Here is a 22632-nt window from a genome sequence, read left to right as displayed (position 1 = left end):
TTTTTATACCCTAGAGGTCTTTCCGCCATTTATTTTATTATTATTTTGTTGTTGCTGTTGTGCTGTTTTTAATTTAGAGGTAGGGCTGCTGCGAAGCAGGTACAGTGATCCCTACAGCCCTGCAGAGCTGTGTCCACCTGCAGAGATGCTTGATCAGGCAGGAGGCTGTGATGCTGTTTAAGAGAAGCAATAGGTCCTGAGGTTCCAGGACCTGTGAAGGGGTGTTTGTACCATTCTTGACCTGTGACTAAGCATGTGACCTTAATCATGTCACTTTCCTTAAGAACAATGATGATAAAATCTTTTACTTAAAAGAAGTGCTTAATACATGACTCTTCTATTTGTACCATGATGCTGTTTCATAAACAAGATGATTCTATGGTAACGTCATGAAAATTTTATGGGCATCCTTGGCTGTGGATGTTAGAATAATCCACTGCTGGGGTCAGATTCAACTGCTGACATGACATGGGGAATCAGCTAGAACAAGGACTCCTAGGCCAGGCTGGAACACAGGCGCTAGGGCCACTGTCAGGGTTTGAATCCTGTCTCCACCACTCACTAGCACATTCAAATATGGGCACAGCATCATCATCTGTAAAATGAGGGCAATAATAGTATCCAACTTCATACTGTTGAGATGGGCAAGAGATTTTTATCATGTAAAGCACCTGGAATCATGTCTGGCACATAGGATGTACATGTAAACGATAATTGTGGTCGCCATCTCGCTTCACATCCCACAACTATATTACAGCTGAGAAAAATGGGCTAACTGGCTCCCTGTAGGGCTGTTCTGACCATCTGACATTTACCTTCTGCTGCTTTATTTTTCACTGTGGAGTTAACACTGATAAAAGAACTAATGCAATTATCAGTGGGATTGTAATGACGATTAACATAGCACTTCCACTTAGAAATGTCATAAAATATAGAAACATCCTAAGATATAAAAAAAACATATAATCATGTTCTTCTGGCAAAGAAGGTGAGCCAGATGTGGAGATTATAGTCACAGAAGGAAAGCCAGTCATGATTTTGGCAACTAAGGTTATTTTACATATTTTCAGTTGAAAAGCTACAGAATCTAGAGATTTATTTTTCTTTGGAATCAATTTCTAGAAAACCTGTCATATGACTAAGAGTTTCCCAGCAATAGGGAGAGAACACTAATCAAATATGCTTTTCTAGACAGGTACAGTTGACTCTGAATAAGACGTTGAACATTATAGTTTAATGAGGAAAAGAAAATGAGTGGAATATCTAGAAAACAGGGTGAGGGGCTTTGTGAGTTTTCCCTCCCAGAGAGGGAAATGAATGGTCATTCTTGTAGTACTTTCTAAATGGCTGAAGTGACTAGTCAGACCGCTGGGTTCAAATCCTTGCTCTGCCACTTGCTGAGTAACCTTTCTCTGTAGCTCAACTTTCTTCCCTAGAAGATTGGTGTGATAATGGCATCTCCCTGATAGAGATAATGTATGTAAGGTATTGAGCGTACTGCCCAGAAATGACTAATTATCCCCAAAATGTTACCTCGTAGTTCTTTACTGTAATGTTCTTCCATCAGGTGACATCTGAGATGGGAGACAGATTACACCAAGTCAATAGTCTTGGTCGCTTTGCTGAATCTGGTCATTTTCAGTGAACCTGTAGTTCTGTCCTGTAGATAAATAGTGGCCTTCAAGGAAGAAGGAAATTGCTTTGCTTAAGAACTCTTGTTTTGAAGATGTGGACTGACTGTCTGCTGCCACCAAAACCAGTTCCTCCGATTAAAATAACCCTGTTAGCATCAGCACATTTGGTTCATCAGTTCCCTCTCCCGCCATGAGGCTGCTGCCTGAAAGACTTTGCCACCAGAGATTGGGACACTCTCTTGAAGGAACACTTGAGGAAGTTAAAGCAAGGTCAGCCCCCATTGCCTAAGATCCCCCATACCCTGGCCTTCTGCACATTGTTCGGACCTTACAACTTGTGATCTGGGACCACTAAGAATTACTGTCACAAATGGGATTTTCCCTTCCTCTGTGGCCCCGGTTTCTTTTGAGCCTTATGTTGGCATGATGGTCATGGGGATAGCCCTCATGCACGCACGCGTGTGTGCCTGTGCGTGTGTGCACACCCCCCAGAAAAGGAGAAGTGCAGCTGCTTCTGTCCTAGCCTTGACTCAGGAAGCCCAGCTCCAGATGTCAGGGAAACACGGGCTGAACTGAAGGAACTCAGCAGCCACGCTGAATTCACCAGTGTGGGAAATAAACCCAAAGAACCTTTGGGTTCTTGTCGAAAACTCAGGGTGCTGAGGACGCTGGGATTGCCTCACTAACTATTCAACAGTCTACGTCCCCCCGCCCCCTTCTCAGAACCTTCAGGGGCAACAAACGTGTGTGACGGCAGCATTCCATTCCCCTCCACACATGAAAATACCCTGATTCCTATCGTGATCACTCTACTTCCCAAAGGGGTGCTTAAGATGGGGCCGGAGGAAAGCATACCGGTAAATCTTCGCACTCTGGGCGAGGTGATAATTAAAAGCATTCTCCAGACGATGTGCTCTGGATGCCAAAAGGGAGACAGCTGGGACAGCAGGAGGTCTTAGGATGCCTGGGCTCGGGCCCCAGCTCTGTGCCTGACTAGGTGGGTTTCAATAGTCAAGTAACTTCTTTGTCTATGATATGGGAATAATGATTACACCAATGTTGCAAGTTTGAGGGAAGCAGTATTTATTAATGCACTTTCACTTGGATTCATCCGACGCTCTTATATACTCTGGAGTTTTCAAAGCACCTCAGGGAGTCTGTCTCCTGTCCCACTTCATTCTCTTTACTTTCTGTTCCTGTTCTCACTGAAGAAACAAAGGGAAGCTTGAACTGTGAAAACTGAGCTCTGCTTGGGGTCTAGAAGAAATGCTGGTCAAGGAGCCTGACTGAGGACCTTACTGAGGGTCTCTGCCTGCCTGGGCCCCATCACTAGCCCTGTCCTGTTTCATGCCCCAGGCTGTCAGCTGCCCCTCCTCCACCTTCTGAATTTGGGTTTTGGGTGACCCCTTTGACAACCACTCTAACCAGATGAATTACGGTGTTTCTATAGAGCATTTACATCTCTTCTCTACCCCCTTGGGAAATAGGCCAAAGGGCATTCACCAGAATGATGTCTTCCGTGATGAAAAGGATGCAGATCTACATCACAAGATGTTAGGTGGAGATTTTCTAATACAAATGCATCCATGACATCCATTACCTGCAAAGAAGCCTACAGTTACAAGCAAAACAACAAATGCCTAATATGTGATTTTTTTTTCAAACTTTAATATATATACACAGATGATCTGGGAGAGAGCATTTTGAAAATGCAGACTTCTGGGCATCGCCCCTCAGAGATCCTGACTCATTAGGTTTGGTATGGGGACAAGGATTCTGCATTTTTAAAACAGGTTTACCTGGTTTAGGTGATTCTGCTGCATAAACACACATGTGAAACAATGCCCTAGTTCTTTCTCCAGCCAGTCCTGTGTCCTGATTCTATATCACTGGCCCAAGTCATCTCTTAGGGTTGGCCAACCTATATTTTCACACTAATTTTTTTTTCTTTCTTTCTTTTTTTTTTTTTTGGTAGAAAAAGAGTTCAAACCTACAGAAAAGTTCCAAGGAAAGTACAATGAACTCCTACATACCCTTCCCCTAGATTGTTAACATTTTGCCACATTTGTTTGCTCTCTCTCATATTATTGTTGTCAATTTATTTTTTATAATATTAATTTATTATTGTTATCTTTGCCGAACCATTTGAGAGTAAGCTTAAACATCGTGACCCTTCATTTCCAAATACTTCAGCACTTATCTCCTAAGAACAAGAACTTCTCTGACATAACCACAATATAATGATCTCACCCAGGAAATTAATGTTGATATAATACCATTATCTAATATACCAGCCATATTCAAACTTTGCCAGGTGTCCTAATAATGTCCTTCATGGCAATTTTTTTTTTTCCTGATCCAAGATCTAGTCCAGGATTAGACGTCGTATTTAGTTGAAATGTCTTTCTGCATTAATGATTTTTTTTAAGCCACTGCTGTTTTCACAGAAATGTTTTTCAAGCACGTATTTCCTGATAAACAACAGCATTTCTTTTCCGCCTCTGTCCTTATTACTTGCAAAGAGCCAGTGATCCAGTGTCAGCCTGAAGCAAAAGCAGACTTACCTGGTCCGGATTCTGCATCAGTCGAGGCCTTGGGAAGGGCGCCTGTCTCCTGGTCCTGGGTTTGCCTTGGAAGCTGATTTCCCAAAGGCAAACCCTGTGACTGTGAGTGTGTCCCTCTGGTCTTTAGTCAAATGGGCTGTCACCTGGCTTATTCATTGTCCAGACTAATTCCTTGGCTATGTAAAGCTACCAAATATTACTTCACTGTAGTTTAAATTTCCCCAGGGTGACCGATAAAAGATATGCCACTTTAAAAACAAACAACATAAATAAGGTAATAACAAATAAAAACAGTTTAAAGAATATATAAATGCCAATGCCAAAAAAAAAAAAAAAGCCACTTTTTACCCTTCCTAGCTTTCTCCAAAGGCAATGCACACATCTGAGGGTGATTTTTTTTTTCCAGCAGCCAGGACTATAAACAATCTGAAGTCAGGATAAGTTGGCGATATTCCTTCTGCTTCAGCCAGGAAAAAAAAGTCACCTGAAAAAAAAAAAAAATCAAATGGTCAAAAAATGAGATGATGACCAGATATAATACACAAGACTTACTAGAATCCGGCTCTAGTATTCTCAGATTCTACAATGAGAGTAGAAAAACAAAGCTCATACCAAGATGGCTGACTGGCATGATTTTAGGAATTCACTTATTTACAGCAAGCAGGTAAGACACCTTGTTGTGGAAGAAAGCCCATTTCACATAAGCATCTTCCTGGCTTACACTGAATGAAGCCTAAATTAAAAAGAAAATGTCTCAGCTTTTCTTAAATGTTTGGGTTTTTATTTTCTTTGTTTTATTTTGCCAGCATTTACTTAAGGATAGTATGTGTTTTCTCTAGTGAGTGAATTTATTTTTAATTAAAGTGTTCTTTTCAAAGGGTCAGCAGACCTAGCTACAAGCCACTGTTCAGGATTTTTTTTTTTTTTTCCCTTAAATGGAGGATAGCAGGAGGAAAGCTGTGTTATTGGAGAAAGGGTTCAGGGGCCTGGCCTCCTGGGCAATGTTGGGAGCTGAGCTGGGTCGGGGGAGATTGCTCCTTTCTATTCAGACACCCTAGTTCCGTTCTGCTCAAACCTATGTTTTCCTAGCTGTCTTTAAGGACCTTCACGATTGTCACTGCAAACATAGCCAAGACGTCCTGTGCAGTTAACCCCTAGAGAACTTTTGGTTGGTAAATGAGATGGGTTCCGGAATGATCAGTTTTTTGTAAGGTGAGCATCCTCATCCCGATTTCTGGACACTTCCTACAAGATATCTCTGTAGGGTGACCGTACATCTTGGCTTGCCCAGAGTAGTCCCAATTTATCTTTGTTATCCCAATATACTTACTAAAATGTCCCTGCTTCATTTTCAAAAGTGTCCTGGTTGGATGATAACCTACATGTCCACTCTGAGACTATGGGAAACTTAAAGTATTTCCTCCCTGCACAAAAACCAGTGGAGTTGTTTGAGTCGTTTGTGCTGATGCATAACCAGTCTTTATCCTAGTGATTAGCTAACCTCTATTTCTACCTTCTGCTGTGGAGGATTACTCCATCTCTAACTCTTGCATTCCAAAGGTTCTGATCACCCCACCTTTTCTTGCCTTCTTCACATTTCTCACCTTCCTCAGTAATGAGTTTTATTGAAACTTGGACCAGCCTGCGTGTGCTGTGCAAGGAAAGACTGGACTGCAATCACCTCTTTCACCTGTAGCCGAGAGACACTGGGAATGAAATCCTGTGCTTTCCCACAGTGAAGCAGCCTTGCTCTTTACTCAGGCCGAAGGCCTTCCTCCGTGGACAGATACTGTTGAGGCAGTTATTGTGTGGTTTTATGCCTCAGATCCTTTATTTGTACATCTAAAAGAAGACTAATAGCTTTAAAGTATTTTGAGAATCTCAAGGCTCAGAAGATTATAAATAACAAGAGAAATATTTTTCTCATCTAAAATGGCAGCGCAGATACTGTGGTTACTTACTTAATAGATAGCGTGTGGTCGCTGGGCCATTTGCAGCTGATGAGTTTTTTCCAGTGCTCTATTTATAGAGCTAGGTCAGAAATATCACTTCCGTTGGAACTTGACCTACAGACCATTGTCAGTTTTAAAGACCCAAGGAAGTGGTGTGCATGCTCAATACAGCTGTTTCACAGGTTCAGTTAGTGAAGCACAGGCCCCCCAGGAAATTAGTTTTGCTGGTGGATAGATGTCTGAGCCTGTCTCAATCACTTTCAGATGATACCTTTGCTCTGTGGCCTCATGGAGCTTGTAGGTCATCTTGAATCCTTATTCTTGAATACCCTCTCCTTGGCAGTCTTCATCCCTTTTGATTGTCAGCCTGTTCAATGTGGGTCGCTGAAATTCTGGCTTTCTGCATCAAATAGAAAAAGAGCTGATGATCTTCCACCAGAAGTAACTTAGGCTAACTTGAGAAACTTGGGAAAAAGCAGACCTAAATATTTCCCTACTTCATCTTTCTATTGGGGCTAAACGAGATTCTCAGTCACTTCCTCAGTCCAAATGAATGACCCAACAACAACCAAAACGACAGTATGCTGAAGCTCAGCAACTTCCATGGGCCTGGGTTTAAACAGGAGAAACTGAAACTAATGAATGATAATCCCTTTCTAATCCCTACTCTTTCACTCAGACTCCCATCTTTAAGCTTTGTCCTTATGAAGTTGTGTTTGCTGGGACTTGGCCACTGGCCAACACATGTTTACCCATCAAAAGGTTTTAGGAGGTAGGATTGGCTAAGAAAATCCCTAGTTTGGAGAGAAATCTGCTCTTAGGAGAAGGACCCCACGTCTGCACTCTCTTCAGGCTTAAATGGGTGCTGGGTAAGGGCACAAACATTCAAAGACAGCACGTGGAGTAGAGCATTCTCAGACTTCCTGGAAAAAGTGAGGTCCAGAATGAGGAACTAATTTCTTATCATTAAAATACCATAGATTCAAAGTTTTTAGAAAAGGCGAGAACTTTGGAGATAGTTTTGAACAACCCCTTCTGTTCATGGATGAGGAAACTGAGGCTCAGAGAACTGAAGTAACCGGTCGTTACCGAGGCCTGCTCTGATATTCTTTGTTACATCGCTCTCTTCTCCCACCTGGTCTCATTAAAAGCCCACAGCTAAGTCAGAAATAGAGCTCCAGGGTCCTGCCTTCCATCTAGCAGCCGGCCATATGCTATCATGCATTGTATAGGACACGCTTCAGGATGTGAGGATGAGAGGTCAGAAGGAGCATCCTCTCATTACCACTCCAGTGGTAACATACCGTCCCTTTCCCCGAACTTATTTCAGTACTGAAATCATTTGTAAGTATTTTAATTCTTTTTCGTTTTTTAAAATTTCCTCTTTCTAGTCTCAGTAAGTTGTCTTTCATCTAAAGGGGAAGGAGGGACTGAGTGTCCAGAATACCCAGCCCGCTTAAGCCATGAACTTCTCCTTCCCCTCTGTTCCTATTCTGGGAATCACTGCTTTGTTTACACGTTTTTGTTTTTTTTTTTTAACATGGAAAAGTCTAGTCTTTTAAAGTTGACCCTTTTGCTGCAGGGCACACTTTTATGTTATGTACTGGAGATTCAATTTGACCTCCCAGAAATGCTTATTAGCACAGGAGTCATAAATTGAAATGTTTTCAGAGAAGGAGCTTCCTCACTGAAAGCTCCCCAACAGCCCCCTTCTGAACACTGACACTGGTTGGTACCAGAGGCCCATTACCTTTTTGGAAATCAAGGCTACTTAGCAACCTGATTATCCTCCTCCAGTCTGATTGCACAAGAACTACGCCCTGTGTACAGAGCAGAGAGAGAGAGCTTCCTGCCTTGTAAGAAATTTGTCTTCATAACCAGCTCCCACTCTAAAGGAGTAGGGAATTGGATCTAAAGACAGTAGTCATGAAAGATATTCCAGAATCCAAATTCTGTTGTTTTTAACCACTTCACTCCTGAACTTTACTAACCTGCCTCCTTACTAGAAGAATAAAAAAATGTGGAAGGTGATGATTAAACTTTTTTTCTCCCTAGAATTTCATCTGCAGTGTTTGATCATCATTGTTCTTGTCATTCATACATATCAAGTATCTTCATCTAAGGGTCACCAAGAACCTTTGGTTGCCTGGAGGCAAGAATTATTATTCATATTTTACAGATGGGTAAGCAATTACAGAAAGAGAACATGCTTTGACTGACCTAAAAGGGTCTCTGAGAGAGCAGAGTATGAATATTCCCCCTGTCTTTTTTAAAGAGACCTGACTTCAGTGTAAATAAATTAGATTTTCTCTCTGTGGCTTAAGCAGGCACTTCTACAAGCTCAATCCTGTGACAATGAAAAATCCCCAATATTGAAAATATTTTCAAAACCCAGTTCACTTACTTGATTTTTTTAATTTGTATTGGGATCAACCAAATTCCAGTACAATGAACTCATACTGCCTTGGCAGACATAAATGTCACAGTCATCAAAAAGGAGCGACGGAGAGAATGCCCCAATTTTTATTCCTTCTGCTTAAAATGAGCATAGAAAAGATTCACTTATCTATTTCTTGACCAATTAGGTCATTGGGCAGGAAATCACCTTTCCTGAAAAGCCAGTAAGCAGATTCCTTCTACCTTAACTTTCCCATAAACAGCATTAATGATCATTTATGCCAGCCTCACATAGGAATGCTTAAAAGTCAAAAGACATTAGGGACCACTGAGTTTTCTAGTTGAAAATAAAGTTACAAATTTATAGTAACTGACAGCTTCCCCACTTCTCTTTCTCAAGCCATCCCACCACCTATAACCACCCTTCAATTGTTTTTCCATATTCAAAGCCCTATTAAGTGAAAATATTTTTCAATCCTGCCCAGATTTTTTTAAGCCTCCAACAAGAGAGGGTCAGTTTCAGGCCATCTGATTTGCATGAATCCAGTGGCTGGGCCAGTTGAGCGAGGTTAAATAACTTGCCAAGCCAGAGCATGCATCGTCTTTCTGGAAACCCCTTGCCCTGGATTATCACTGTATATCAGAACAAAGGAAGCCGAGTGTAGAGCCTGAGTGACACACAGAGTTCAGATGAGTTGATAAGATGCTCACAACATACTTCCATCAGTGTCTTCCCAGAGATGGGCCTCTGGGCTCTTCAGGCCCTTCCCAGCCGCCCACCCCTCCCCACTCCCACCCCGGGCTGGCAGAGTAGCCAGCTATTTGACATAATGAGCCTGGAGAAGGCTAATTGGAGTAGTGGTTAAGACCCAGTCATATACATGCTACTATATATAAAATAGATAACCAGCAAGGACCTGTATATCATAGGGAACACTACTCAATATTTTGTAATAACCTATAAGGGAGAAGAATCTGAAAAAAAATACACACACACACACACACACACACACACACACACACACATAACTGAATCACTTGCTGTACACCTGAAACTAACACAACATTGTAAACCAACTATACTGCAAAAAAAAAGACTCAGCCTGGTTTCGAATCCTTGCTCTATCATTAACCAACCGTGTGACCTTGGGAGAATTACTTAATCTCTTATAGCCTTGGTCTGTCAATAGGGATGATGATATCACCTACCTCATAGGGTGGTTGTAAGGATCAGAAAAGATGTACCTAAGATATGAAGCTCAAATAAGATGTAAGCCCTCCTTATTTAAAGGGCTTACCTAGTGCCTAGCTTATAGCACTTTAAAAATATTGTTTTTCCTTATCATTTAACTTTCAAGGCCCTGCTGTTATTGCTCTGGTGGTGGCTTAATGTTTGTGAGCACTCCTGAAGATATATCTCCTCAAGCTTGCCCACTTAAGGTTTCCACTGAAAACTTCTCCCTGGTTATTTTCACTCATGGCCCTTGGTTAAGAACCCCAGCTTACCTGTCTGACAAGCAGCCAGGCATGTGGGTACTTTTTTTAATACTGTTTTCATTGGTTTGGGCACATGGAATTCTTTAAATAGCCACTATTGGTCAATTGTGGCTCTGACCCCTATAAACATCTTCTAGGCCTGGGAAGTGCACCTACAGTCGTATCACCACAAATTTTTTTGGAGTGCTTAACTAATTAGCAGCTCCTAATTATTCACACGTAGCTCTTTCTTGGCAAACTCAGGCTCACGTCATGCTATGACTTAGTGGGCATTGAAGCAACAAGTTTCTAGAGTTTGCTTGAAAAATGTAAATCTATTAATTTTGGCTTAAGCAAGGTAGAATGAAGAATGTAAATCTGCTGCTAAAACAAATAGATACCATGGTTCAAAGTTTAGTAAGAATAACTTACTGACTATTCAACCACTATTTATGAAGCATCCTCTGGGTCTCAGACTTCGTGATCAGGCATACTACCATAAGTCAGACATGGATTTGGCCCTCTTAAAATATACATTAGGGGTGGTCAGAGAAGCACGCAAGTCATATACCACAGGGTTAAAAAATGGCGGTAATGTGAGACAGTGAGCTGAGTATTATGGGCGTTTGGAGGAGGAAGGCATTATTTCTGTGATGATCAGGGAGGTGGCGTGTCAGAAGTGGTACTGAAGACTGCACGGGCATAGAGGCATTCAGGTGTGGAGGCGGCACGAGGAAGGAGTGATTAAATCGGAGCAGAGTCTTTACGAAGTGGGATGGAGGGAAGAGGTGTGGAGAGGCAGGTCGGGCACAGCTGCAAGAATGCCAGTCTTAGGAATTTAGAACTCTTTAAAGGCACTTGGGAGCCGCCAAAAGTTTCTGAGCAGGCTGATCATAAGTGGCAGGGCAGCGCGCTTAGATGTGTGCTTGGGGAGATTAATCGGGCGGTAGAAGAGAGGATGCTTTCGTAGGGAGAAACTGACAGGAGCATGGAGAGCCGCGAGAAAGTGACAGCAGCCATCCCCCCAGGGGAAAGCTAATGTGGGTCTGATCTAGGTTGGGGTGGGATGAATGGATGTAAGTGAGACTTTACAGGGAAATCAATCCGTCTTCACAGTTTCTTGGAATTGAGAAGCACAGGAGAGGGAGACATTTTTAAATGGAACTGAGGTTTCAAGCCAGATTCACTGGAAGGCCAAAGAAGGAGGAGTACGTTTATACAGGAAGGGATGAGCTCAATTTGAAGATACTGAGTTTATGGTGCCCAAATTCATTATGTCAGGCAGGAAGATCTTGTGGTTGAAAATGGGGGACAGGTGCTGAGGTTAAGTGGGAGGTTGAGACAAAGGCTTAGAAATCATCCACCTGTGGGTGTCGTCCTTGTCAACAGTGAGGACATGCCATATGGAGCAGACATTGCAAGCTTGGTGAGAATGACTCATATGTGGCTCATCAGCATGTTTATTTATGTGCTTTTAAAATTTTTTAAAATAAGCCAACATTTTCCAATCAGAAGATTGTACTTAAAGTGTTGATTTTAAAAATTAAAAGATCAAAAGGTGTGGCTAACCGTGAACTCATATTGCCATGTGACAACAGCAGCTGGAGCTGAACAGGGGCTGTCCCCTTGAGATCATGTCTAATTCACCACAGTCTCCACTACTCCCCGTCATCTCCTAACACTTAATATTTAGACAAAAAGTAGATTAATGATTGCCTAGGGCTCCAGGGCAGGAAAGAGGGGCTGGAGGCTTATGGCTAAGGGATATGGAGTTTCTTGGGGGGTGATGAAATGTTCCAGAGTTGATTGTAGTGATGGTTGATCGACTCTGAATATAGTAAAAACCATTGAACTGTACACTTTAAATGGCTGGATTGTACAACATGTGAATTATCTCGACAAAGCTTTTGGCAAAAATGCAAGAAAAAGGAACATCAGTGGCCACTGCCCTTGCAGTGTTGGTTTTCTTAAAGCAGAAAATAATTTTCTGTTATGTGTCTCTATCAAAAAGGGGGAAATGAAAGACAGACTTAGAGGGTCATGTATTTCAAGAAAAATGGAAGAGAGTACATCTGTTTGTGGTAGTGAAGACTTTCTACGTGTTAAAATGCAGACACCTGGCCTCTTTATTGATGTACATTACCTTCCCAGCCACTGAAGGCAGGTGGGTGTTAGGGAAAAAACTGGCCATGGCCAGCTCCCTGAGGTCCACCCACGACTAAGGGGAGAGGGAGAAGAAAAGCGGAGAAGGAAAAGGAATACTCAACATGGTTGATACAAGGAGAAGCAGAAGAAGCCAGTACATTGGATGCCGGAAGAGGGGGAAGCTTTATCAGGTCAAGGAGGGTGGGGACAGAGAAGTCAGGAGGTTAAGGGACCATCCATTGAGAGAAATGGGGCCAGAGAGAGACGCAGATGAAGATGATGACAAAGCATTCAGAACACCTAGTTCAGAAGTTAGTATTTTATCCTCAGGCACAAGGACTGTGGAAGGATTTTAGGGGAGTGGTGTGATCAGATCAGCACAGTCTAGATTATATGTTTTCAAATTAATTCGTGTGTGTTTTGAATTGTGTGCACGATGAGCCAAGGTCACCCTAAACTTTATTCTTTCCTTCGCTCAATTCTCCCTCCCTCTGAAATCCCCAGGTTTGTTGAGGCCCTGGATGTTGATGCCATCCAGTTCGTTCCCATACCTGCTTGAACCAGAGAAAACATAGGGATGTTTTTTGCTATCCCATGGGTTCTCACCATCGGCACTATTTTGTCTGGGGTGGAATAATTCTTTGTGGTGTGGACTGGCCTGTGCCTCATAGGATGTTTGGCAGCATCCCCGGCCTCTATCCTCTAGACGCCACAGCACTCCCACCTAGACGTGACCCACGGAATCACCTCCAGCCTAGAACCACTGAATTCCATTCATCTGTTGCTCTATTTGATCCCAGGAGCTTAAGACCATGCAGAGCTGGGAGGCCACCCTGAAAGATGCTGACCCAGAAAAGAGGAATTCCTGTTCCACACAGAGGGGTGAATATCAGATGATGCCCTGAGCAGGCAACAGATGAGAAACTCAAGCCCTCATTTTGCTTTAGCTGATTCAGTGGACTTCAGCCTTTTGGTACTTGGTCTCCTCATTGGAAAGAGATGGCATCTTGAGGATACAAGGCAAACTACAAATCCCACTATGCCCCCTTAGGCTAAGACTCATCTCATGGCCCAGGGCCAAAGTGAGCACAGGAGTTTGGAGGAGACCTCAGGATGTGCTACATATGATAGTGGGGGCTGGCTTCTAAGTGCTGGGACTTGCGAGCCCGCCTCTAATGCAGAAGAAACAGGAGGAGTGCAGGAATGGGTTCCTCCTGGTGATGTCAGGAGAGATCAGTGAAGCTCTGGAGATGTCAGAGAGTAGCTGAAGTACAACTTGGTGTAGACTAGAAACTCGGATAAATTTTACTTCAGATCCTCCCCCTTATAGGAAAGTCTTAGAAAGTAAAAGAATGTTTCTCTTGGGATAAGAATGTCTAATACAGATTAGATATGAAATGGTGAGATCTTCCAGATTCCTCTTCTGGGTGCGTGTACATTCCGCGGTTGGAATGGCATGGGAATTTTATATACATATGCCACCGCTTCCATATGGATAAAGAAAATTGAATTAAGACTCTTATCAAGCTGAAAAAGTCTTAACAACTCTATTAAACTAAGACTATTTCATAACTGGCTCTTATTCTGTGTAGTAGGGTCATGCTTTTCTGCCATTATTAAACTGAGACTATTTCATAACTGGCTCTTATTCTGTGTAGTAGGGTCATGCTTTTCTGCCATGGATGTTGAGTGGCTTGTTTTATTATTAGCAATGGCTCCAAGCTTCCTTGCAGTGCAACCTCTTATTGATACATAACTCTGTTATCTCTGAGCCCAGTGGTGGTTACTTTCATTGAGGCTGAAGGAAACCCATGCTGGCTTTTCTTTTTAGTCTCTTCCTTCTCTCCTTCATCAACTTTTGTGGTAAAGACCTGGGCTCCCGAGTACTCTCTGAGCAATGAGCAGTGACTGGACTTTTGTTTATGTGAAACACCATGACAAGATAAGGTGTCCATAATCATGGTTTTGCCCTGTTTCGTTTCAGGCATTTCTGGATCCAGCTGTGTGACAGCTGCACTAGGAAACACCTGGAGTCACAGTGTGAACACCCGGCTGATTCTCCAGTACCTTGGTTCAGAGAGAAGACAGGTGAGTGCTTTGACAATGTTCTCTGACTGTCAAGGTCAGGGAACAAGATATACCAGCAATCTGAGTGTTCATCTTCTGAAAGCATTGGCCACGCTGTCTGTCCTGGGCCAACACTGTCAGAGGGTGGGTAAGGAAACCAGCCTCCCTGCCTACCTCAATAGCAGTTCTAATAAAGTGGGGAGACAAGTCACCCACAGGGAAAAAAATACAAAAACAGAGAGTTAGCTTGCCCCCGATGTTTGCCAATAGCTTGTAAGTGACCAAGGTCCACACCCCTAGGGATCTCAAACTCTCTACCTCTAAAGGGTGAATGAATGATCATTTCTCTTAGCTGATATTTGTTGAGGGCTAGATAATTTGTGTACAAATTAGATAATGATGCTGCCTTGTCTTGAGGTTAGTATGTTTTGAAATAATTAGGCCACACAGACCCTGCTAAGTGGATAAACTCTTCCCAGATCCTGGGTACTTTTGCATTAACTTATAAACCAGTAGTTTAAAGTACTGAATGATGCCAGAGCTTATCAAAAGGACAATGACTCTCAGAGCTGTCTCTTTATGTTGTCTATCCTAGACTCAGGTGAGAATTCCCCCCTTCCATCTGGAAAGGTTGCGTTCTACATCTTTCTTGATCTCCCCTCCCACTCCAAAGAAAGGAACACCACAGTCTGACCCCTTTGGTCAAATGTTTCGTAATTAGGAAGTTTATTTTTCCTGATGCCTAACCTCAACTTTATCCTGCTGTGTGGACCAGGTTCCATCACGACCCCTCCTGCAAGTGGGAGGAAGAAGAAGACAGGGTGATTATTCTGAGTTGTTAGATGGGGCAGAATTCAGAAGCCAGACTTGCCCACCTTGCTAAATATTTAACAAATCCAAGTTATTAATTAAAGAGGCATGAAATATCATGCTGGTGGTCCTTTCTGGGTAAGGTGGTAGGAAGGCAGTTGTTAACATTTACCTGCATTAGGTAAACTAGCTCTTTTTCAAGGAATCAGGAATCATCAAAAACTTTGCTTTTGCAGACATAACATTCTGAGTGCCCTTGGTTACAGACCAGAGGATTCTTCTTAGTTTGCTTGGGACTGTGTAAATAACATTCCAGCTTGATGATTGAGTCAGCCATGTTCTGAGAAGATAGAGCTGCTTGTTTTCACTTAGGGGAACATTCTTGAGTTTTCAGGCCCTGGCGTGCTCATTACCTCAGTGATACATTTTCCCTGATGATTTAAGTGTCCTGGGTTCTAAATCCATCACTTCTCTTTCAGTGGAACACATTCAAAAATGTTCCTGTAAAAAAAAAAAAAAAAAAAAAAAAAAATTGTTCCTGTAGAACCTAATGACCTTTGGTTTGTACCTTAGGTTATAAATCATGTTAAATAAATACTTGTTTGCAGCTATCAGGGGTATCATTAAGGACTGTCAAGCACTACTACCTAAACTCTAATTTGAGGAAGCAAAATTCCTTGTGAATTCATTCATTTTCACGGATCCTTAACCCTACGCCTTGAAAACTTGTAGTTTATCTCTGTTTTTGATTTTAGATGGTACACACTGATTTGATGATTCAGTTTATTATCTATGGTACCATGGATTCCAGGTTCCCAGATCCTAGTTTTACTAATTCTAGTTAGCATTTATTAGTAAATAAAGAAGTTAGCATTTATTCGTAAATAAAAAGAGCCACATTTTTCTTTTCCTTTTGCTTTAGTAAATTAACCAGTCATTTTCATTTTGTCAGTGTCAACAAGAAGTAGCTGGTAGGACACATGCTATTATTTTGGGTACCTTTGGTGACTGGAGGATTTTGGTGGCTCTTGGTTCTTGGCTCATAAGGTCAAATGCAGACCACTAGACACAAAAAGAACAGGGAGCAAAGCATGGCTAGATCAGTGACAGTCTATCAACTCATATCCTATTAGATGGGTCAGCAGCGTTAATCTACAAAGGACAACTTGTTACTATCATTACTAATCAATCAAGAGCAGAGTTAAATGTCTTTGAATCATGATTTCAACCAATAATTAGAAATTAAAGTAAAATATGGCCAGTGTTAAAATGGCCACCCCAGGCAAAAGAACATACATTGAATTAATGTATAGAAATGTACATGCCTTTTGGGACCAGTTGTTAAATTTGTGGCTCAGCAACTAGGATAAACGTTGATATATAACAGCGGTCCCCAACCTTTTTGGCACCAGGGACCAGTTTCTTGGAACACAATCTTTCCACGGACTGGGGGTGAGGTGGAGGATGCGTCGGGTAGTGATGCGGGCGATGGGGGGCGATGGGGAGCGGCAGGTGAAGCTTTGCTCGCTCGCCCGCCACTCTCCTCCTGCTGTGCGGCCCGGTTCCTAACAGGCTGCGGACGAGTACCAGTCCGTGGCCCAGGGGTTTGGGACCCCTGATATAGAAAACACATCCCTATCTGATGACCTTATCTCGACTTAGCAGAGGGTGTACCTAATGATTCAGTGAGCCCTTCCTGTGGTCTTACTTCATGACCAAGTAGAGAAGCCATGTGAAGATAAATCTTTTCTGGGATATGTACACAGAACAAGACTTTAAAGCTACCCTTTAAGGTAATTGCACCAAATATTTCCCTTTAACACAATTTAGTAGGAGAGTTTGCCTAGATCATTCTAGGGTAGGCAGACCCATGGAACACCGGCCACTTGGGGAAGATACCAGGGTAGCTTTTTATTTTCATGCACAGGCGGAGGCCACTACACCAAAAGATCAAGGTTATGCAATAAGGATTATGTTTTATCCCCTTTCTACGACACTGAGCTCTACAACAGGGTTTTTGCATGTGAGGCTTAGTCTGAGGCCACAGGGCTGGAAGGGGGTCAGGTCAAGCTGAGCAGATCTTCGAGCCGATTAACCCAAGAGCTGAATTGTATAGTCCAAGGTAAGGAGTCCTCCCTGGGTGATTATTTTCTTTACACCCTGGAAACTTCGTAAAATTATATAACCAAGAAAGAAATCTCCTTATCAGGGCACTAGCCAAGTTAATTCTCTTGTTTATTCTGCTTCGGGGTTGCAAAAAAAACCCTCTTAAGAAGCTGGGAAACATTTTCTTTTGGACTAATTTAGCTTTTTATCCATTTGACTTTTATTTACTCTTTCCCTCCTCTGCTTCAATCCTGCCCCACCCTTTTTGCAGCATTTTTATTCTTACCAAAGACATATCCTTAGAGTAGAACTGAAATGGCCTCTACTAGGGATTCTGGGTTGTTTGGTTTTGTTTTGTTTTCAGTTTTTTGGTTTTGTTTTTGTTTTTAATGATCAAAAGTATGTTTTGGTCCACCACGTGCATGGCGTGGGGATGCAAAGGAGTAGAAGGCACAGTTCCTGCCTTCAAGGTTCTTCTGGTCCGGTGCGGGAGATGAACCAAAATGCAGTGTGTGAGTTAAAGAGCAAACTCACAGTGAGATACCGTCACAGGCAGTGTTTGATTTGTGATCTAATAAGTGTTTAAAACAGTAACTGCGTTGAAGCCAGAGGAAGGTAAACTCATCAGAGGCACATTCATCTTTTCAGGAGAAGGTGGGACTTGAGTATCACTTATTTATTTACTTATTTAAAATAAATTTATTTGTGGCTGCGTTGAGTCTTCGTTGCTGTGCACAGGTTTTCTCTAGTTGCGACGAGCGGCGGCTACTCTTTGTTGCACTGTGAGGGCCTCTCATTGCGGTGGCTTCTCTTGTTGCGGAGCACGGGCTCTAGGCGCACGGGCTTCAGTAGTTGTGGCGTGCGGGCTCAGTAGTTGTGGCTCGCGGGCTCTAGAGCACAGGCTCAGTAGTTGCGGCGCACGGGCTTAGCTGCTCTGCGGCATGTGGGATCTTCCTGGACCAGGGCTCGAACCCGTGTCCCCTGCATTGGCAGGCGGGTTCTTAACCACTGAGCCACCAGGGAAGCCCCGAGTATCACTTTAAATCATAGTTTCTCAAGCCTGGCTGCACTTCCCACTCACCACAGGGGCACTTACAAAATACCAACGCCAGGGCCGCACCCCAACCAAGTAAATCCAAATCTCTGCTGGTGGGGCCAGGCGTCAGTGTTCATTTTGTTTATAAAGCTCCCCCCAGTGATTCTACTGTGCAGCCAAGGTTGAAAACCTCTTGCCTTAAATAGATCACACTAGGTGAGTGAGAAAGGACAGGGAAGATGTGGGGGTGAGGATGAACGGCAGAAGAAGAGCAACAGAAGGGCAAGTCGCATGTTCAGAAGACACAGGCTGGGGTTTGCCTCCTAACAAGAGCAGAGGGTTTGTGTATGCATTCATTTGACGAACGTTTATTTAATCAGCTCTTCTCTGCCATTTACTATGTAAGATGCTAGAGATTCAAAGTATAAGTTGATGTCCTGTAGTTGTTCACTGTGTACCTGGGGAAACAGATAAACATGTGAAGAGTACATGCTGTACCAGCGTCAAGCATCCAGTGAGCGTAGAGGAGGGGATGGGTGCTACAGCAAGGGAAGGTTCTGTGGGGATGAATGAGGCAGCAGCACGCAGAGTGGATTGGCTGAGGACTCCCTTGGGCAGCTCTCACAGTAACCAGGTGCCTTGTAACCAGGGACTGGAAAAGTTAGAATGAGGGTGGCTATACTTGAAAGAATGATGAAAAAAACTTGATGAAATATTCATACTATTTCTCATCAGATCCTCATGAAGTCTGTTTGTACAAACCACATATGGGATTATATAAATTTTTAAGTGCCCTGGAAGGAGTAAAGAAGTAAATTAATCCCAACTAAGCTTCACACCCCCTTGATGAAATAAATATTATGACTCTCTTATTTCAACAAATTGGAAAGAGGTGACTTTTTCGTATAGGAGGTTTATTTAAATGGACTTTATAATAATATTTTCATCTTCTACTTAGAAGGTACCTTGAAATTACAGAACACTGGAGGGAAGAGCCTAAAGTACCCAATAAATTGTTGACAAGACCAACGCTGTTACTCAAACTCTTGATTCTTACTTGAATTCTCAGGCTTTTCTCGAAGTCCCAGGTTTTTTTTGTTTTTTTTTTTTTTGCGGCACGCAGGCCTCTCACTGTTGTGGTCTCTCCCGTTGCGGAGCACAGGCTCCGGATGCGCAGGCTCAGCGGCCATGGCTCATGGGCCCAGCCGCTCCGTGGCATGTGGGATCTTCCCGGACCGGGGCACGAACCCGTGTCCCCTGCATCGGCAGGCGGACTCTCAACCACTGCGCCACCAGGGATGCCCCCAGGTTGTTTTGCATCTTGGAAGTATATAGTGTTTCCTTTCTGGTGATGTAATTCTTTGCTCAGTGTCCGTTTTGTGTATTAAAAGACTCAAATACCATCACTGTGACTATTGTGATGGTGTTTGAGTCTGTAATACTGCAGCCCTAATCAGCCCCTCTTCCTTCAGTCTTGCCCACGGTTAAATCTAGTACCTGTCTCTAGTCTTGCATTTGTGAAACCTGAATTGTGAGCCCCTTGAAGGCTGTGACTGAATCTTAGCTGTGTAGCCTCAGAGGCAAGGCAAATGCTTGACACTTACACATTCAATGCATGTCTTTTGAAAATGAAAAAGAAAGCAGAAGCAAACTCCTTGCATCATACGTGAACCCAGTCTTAAGGCAGAAGGACATACTGCTTATTTAAATCACTCTTCCCCATAGGATTTGAGTTTTGCAGTGTCAGAGTTCCTTTAAAGTATTAGTAATTGTCATTTTAAAAGGTTAGCAGCAAACCTTGTAATTCAAGCAGATACTTCTATAGAAATACTGTAAGAATATTGAATATAGGAATATCTTTTGGTAGAACCAGCCTGCTGGGAGCTGTGGGAGAGTAGGAACCAGGCTTCCCTTGAAATCCTAGTTGGAATTCCTTTGTGTAAGCAAGCCAGAGACCTAAACACAGACCGAGGCAGAGCGAGGGAGGGGTTCTGCCGCTGCTTTCAGGGAACACAGCCTGGGGACTTTGGCCAAAGGGAAGGATAAGAAATCTTTGCTGCTATCTTCCACAGGTCTTACGTTCTCCTCTCTGTGGTTGGAAAGGCTTAATGAAGGACTGAATAACTAAAGAAAAGATGATAAATCTTTTCTCCCAGATAAGCTGAAGGGCAGCTCTGGGACAGGAATGTCAAACATATATCCACGTTCACCGAAACAAAGACAGACCTTGGAGATGATGTTTTTACCTGATACAAGTCATAGTTTTATGTACCCCTCTACCTTTGTAAAGTGGTTCCAGGGCATTCATCATGTTTGTTCCCTTGTCTTCTGCCCCAGCTCATCTGCTTGTCTTAGGCAAAGAGACATTTTTTTTCATGGTGACTTGATCCAACCAGAGGAGAAGTTTGGCTGTGCTGCCAGGGTGGGAGAAATTTCTTTTTAAGCATAAATATCTGCAGAAATAGCAAAGGGAACAGAGAATCCCAGACAAGTACATTGCCTTGGGTATAAATGTTCCCTCCCTTTTCGGAGCTGCTCAAGTGAGAAATCTAACCTGCTGCCTACACTCTTCTATCAGAAGTGCTCTAACAGGTATTGAGAGACGGGGAGAATGTATAAAAGGGGAACCCAGAAGGGGGACTTCTAAAGGGATTCTTTTTTCAGGTCACCAGGTAAGTGTATTAAAATGTAAGGAAATTCCACCTGAAAGTATGTAATAACAGCAAATGAATACAGTGAACTAAGACTCAGAGCAGAAAGACAGGCTCTGACGGAGAAAGGGTAACTCACGTACCTAAGTGCACACTTCCTGTTTCTATCTCCACGTTCGAAATAAAAATATCAATATCTTTCCCACCACTCACAAAAACAAAAAACAAAAAACCCAAACTCCATGGGGCTCCCTTTGAAAAAAGTCAGTGTGCTCCAAAAATCACTACTTCTAAATGGGGTCAAGAAGAGAAAACTTACCCTTGAAGAGGTTCCATTGGAAATTGACAGTTAAAAATGCAGGGGTACAACTGCCCCCATGCTTCTGATGGGGGAGCCCCTTTCAGATGTTTTGGCTGTGATAGACCATGTACCTCTACTGAGAGAGAGAGCCCATGTTCCTAGGAGATTTTGAGCCACGTGAGGTCAATAAAAAATAAAAATCAAACCAAAGCAAGGGTTGGGGAACCACCATAGAGTTTTAAATGTCTTTTATTTTTTAATCAATTAGAGTTGCAAAATTAATTGTTACCACCATTTCAAAAAGGAAAAGGTAATTTAACACCAAAAAGTAGAAAGGATGTGTCTGTGAATAAGAATACTGCTGTAACTTGAATACATTTGTTTTTATGGAAGACTTAGTACATGTCCTCATTTCTCTCTTTGAGGATCACAGTCTCTGACTGCCAGGGGCTGGATGGGCGGTCCAGTCACTGAATGTTTAGGTGACTTCCCCTGTGATGAGCCACTCATTTCACAGGTATTTTGTCACCTCCGTCATTCTCCTCCAGCTCTGACTAGTTTTATTTTTACACACTGTCTGGTACCAAATCTCCTTATTCAGTGACCCTCTCAGTTCTAACTTGCTAAGTAAACCAGGGCAAATAGATGAACGAGAGATTTCTAGGGAAATCTCAGCCGTTGTAGTAAGTAGAAGAGACGCAGGGCTTTGGAGCCAAACTGAAGACCTCATTGTCAGGCTAGGGACAAAGGAAACATAGGAACAACATAGGAAACAGCTACAAGATCTCTTGGACAAGGCAGTGACCTGGAAATCAAGGATGCTGACATTTATTTGGCTCATTTGAAAATGAAGTTTGGACAGGATGTTGTATTTTAGCCTTGGTTGGTTAGCTATGAGTGAGAAGGAAACGAGGCAACATCTTTGGTTAGGAAAAGCAAAGGCGAGAGAAAGATTCAATATCTACATAAACTACAAACTGATTTACAAATGAACCAGCACTTTCACTAGAACGAAAGCATTTAGAATATGACAGTGTCCCGCGTGAGATGCCCTCTAGGGATCATCTTAGCCAGTGATTGTCAACTACAGTGAATTTAAGAATCCCAGGTGTTTGTTAACAATGAAGATTCCCAGGCCCCACCCCCAGTGACCACTCAGGGAGGGTAAGCACTTCCAGTGGTTCTCACACGGGTGGTCCTCAGACCCACATTCTTTTCTAGTCCCTTCACAGGGGGGTGAGCAATTAGGGGTGACTTATTCAGGGTCACACAACTACTACGCAGTAGAAATGGAACTGGAATTAAATTCTCCCAACTTCTAATCTGTTGCTATTTTCACTTTGCTGACTTTTAGTAGGAAAACTCTGGGCAAAAAAGTCCTCAACCCAGTCAAATTACTAGGTTTGCAGGCAATGTGATATTTATATTTCCTCTGACTTTCAGTGGTTCATGAAAAGGTCCTATAGAACTCTGCAGACAAATATTTTTGAAAG

The 22632-nt window shown here is 42.7% G+C and overlaps 1 protein-coding gene and 1 long non-coding RNA gene across 4 annotated transcripts in view; one reads left to right on the top strand and one right to left on the bottom strand.

Moving 5' to 3' along the window:
• RAD51B (RAD51 paralog B) overlaps nt 1-22632 on the top strand; it is a 688762-nt gene that overhangs the window by 545054 nt on the left and 121076 nt on the right. For all 3 annotated transcript variants that reach the window (XM_019922136.3, XM_033851017.2, XM_019922140.3), the window contains exon 9: nt 14153-14256. In XM_019922136.3, the coding sequence (XP_019777695.2) occupies nt 14153-14256 (104 nt within the window). The remainder of the gene's footprint in view (nt 1-14152; nt 14257-22632) is intronic.
• LOC109547786 (uncharacterized) lies at nt 2485-4676 on the bottom strand. The gene is made up of 3 exons (XR_002173724.3): nt 4199-4676; nt 3138-3234; nt 2485-2839 (listed from the first exon to the last, which is right to left on the bottom strand). It is a non-coding gene; the product is annotated as an uncharacterized lncRNA (long non-coding RNA).

This window comes from Tursiops truncatus, chromosome 2 (assembly GCF_011762595.2).
Source record: "Tursiops truncatus isolate mTurTru1 chromosome 2, mTurTru1.mat.Y, whole genome shotgun sequence".
In the NCBI taxonomy this organism is placed as follows: domain Eukaryota; kingdom Metazoa; phylum Chordata; class Mammalia; order Artiodactyla; family Delphinidae; genus Tursiops; species Tursiops truncatus.
The sequence above is the reverse complement of the archived record's forward strand: the minus strand, read 5'-3'. Positions and strand labels throughout refer to the sequence as shown.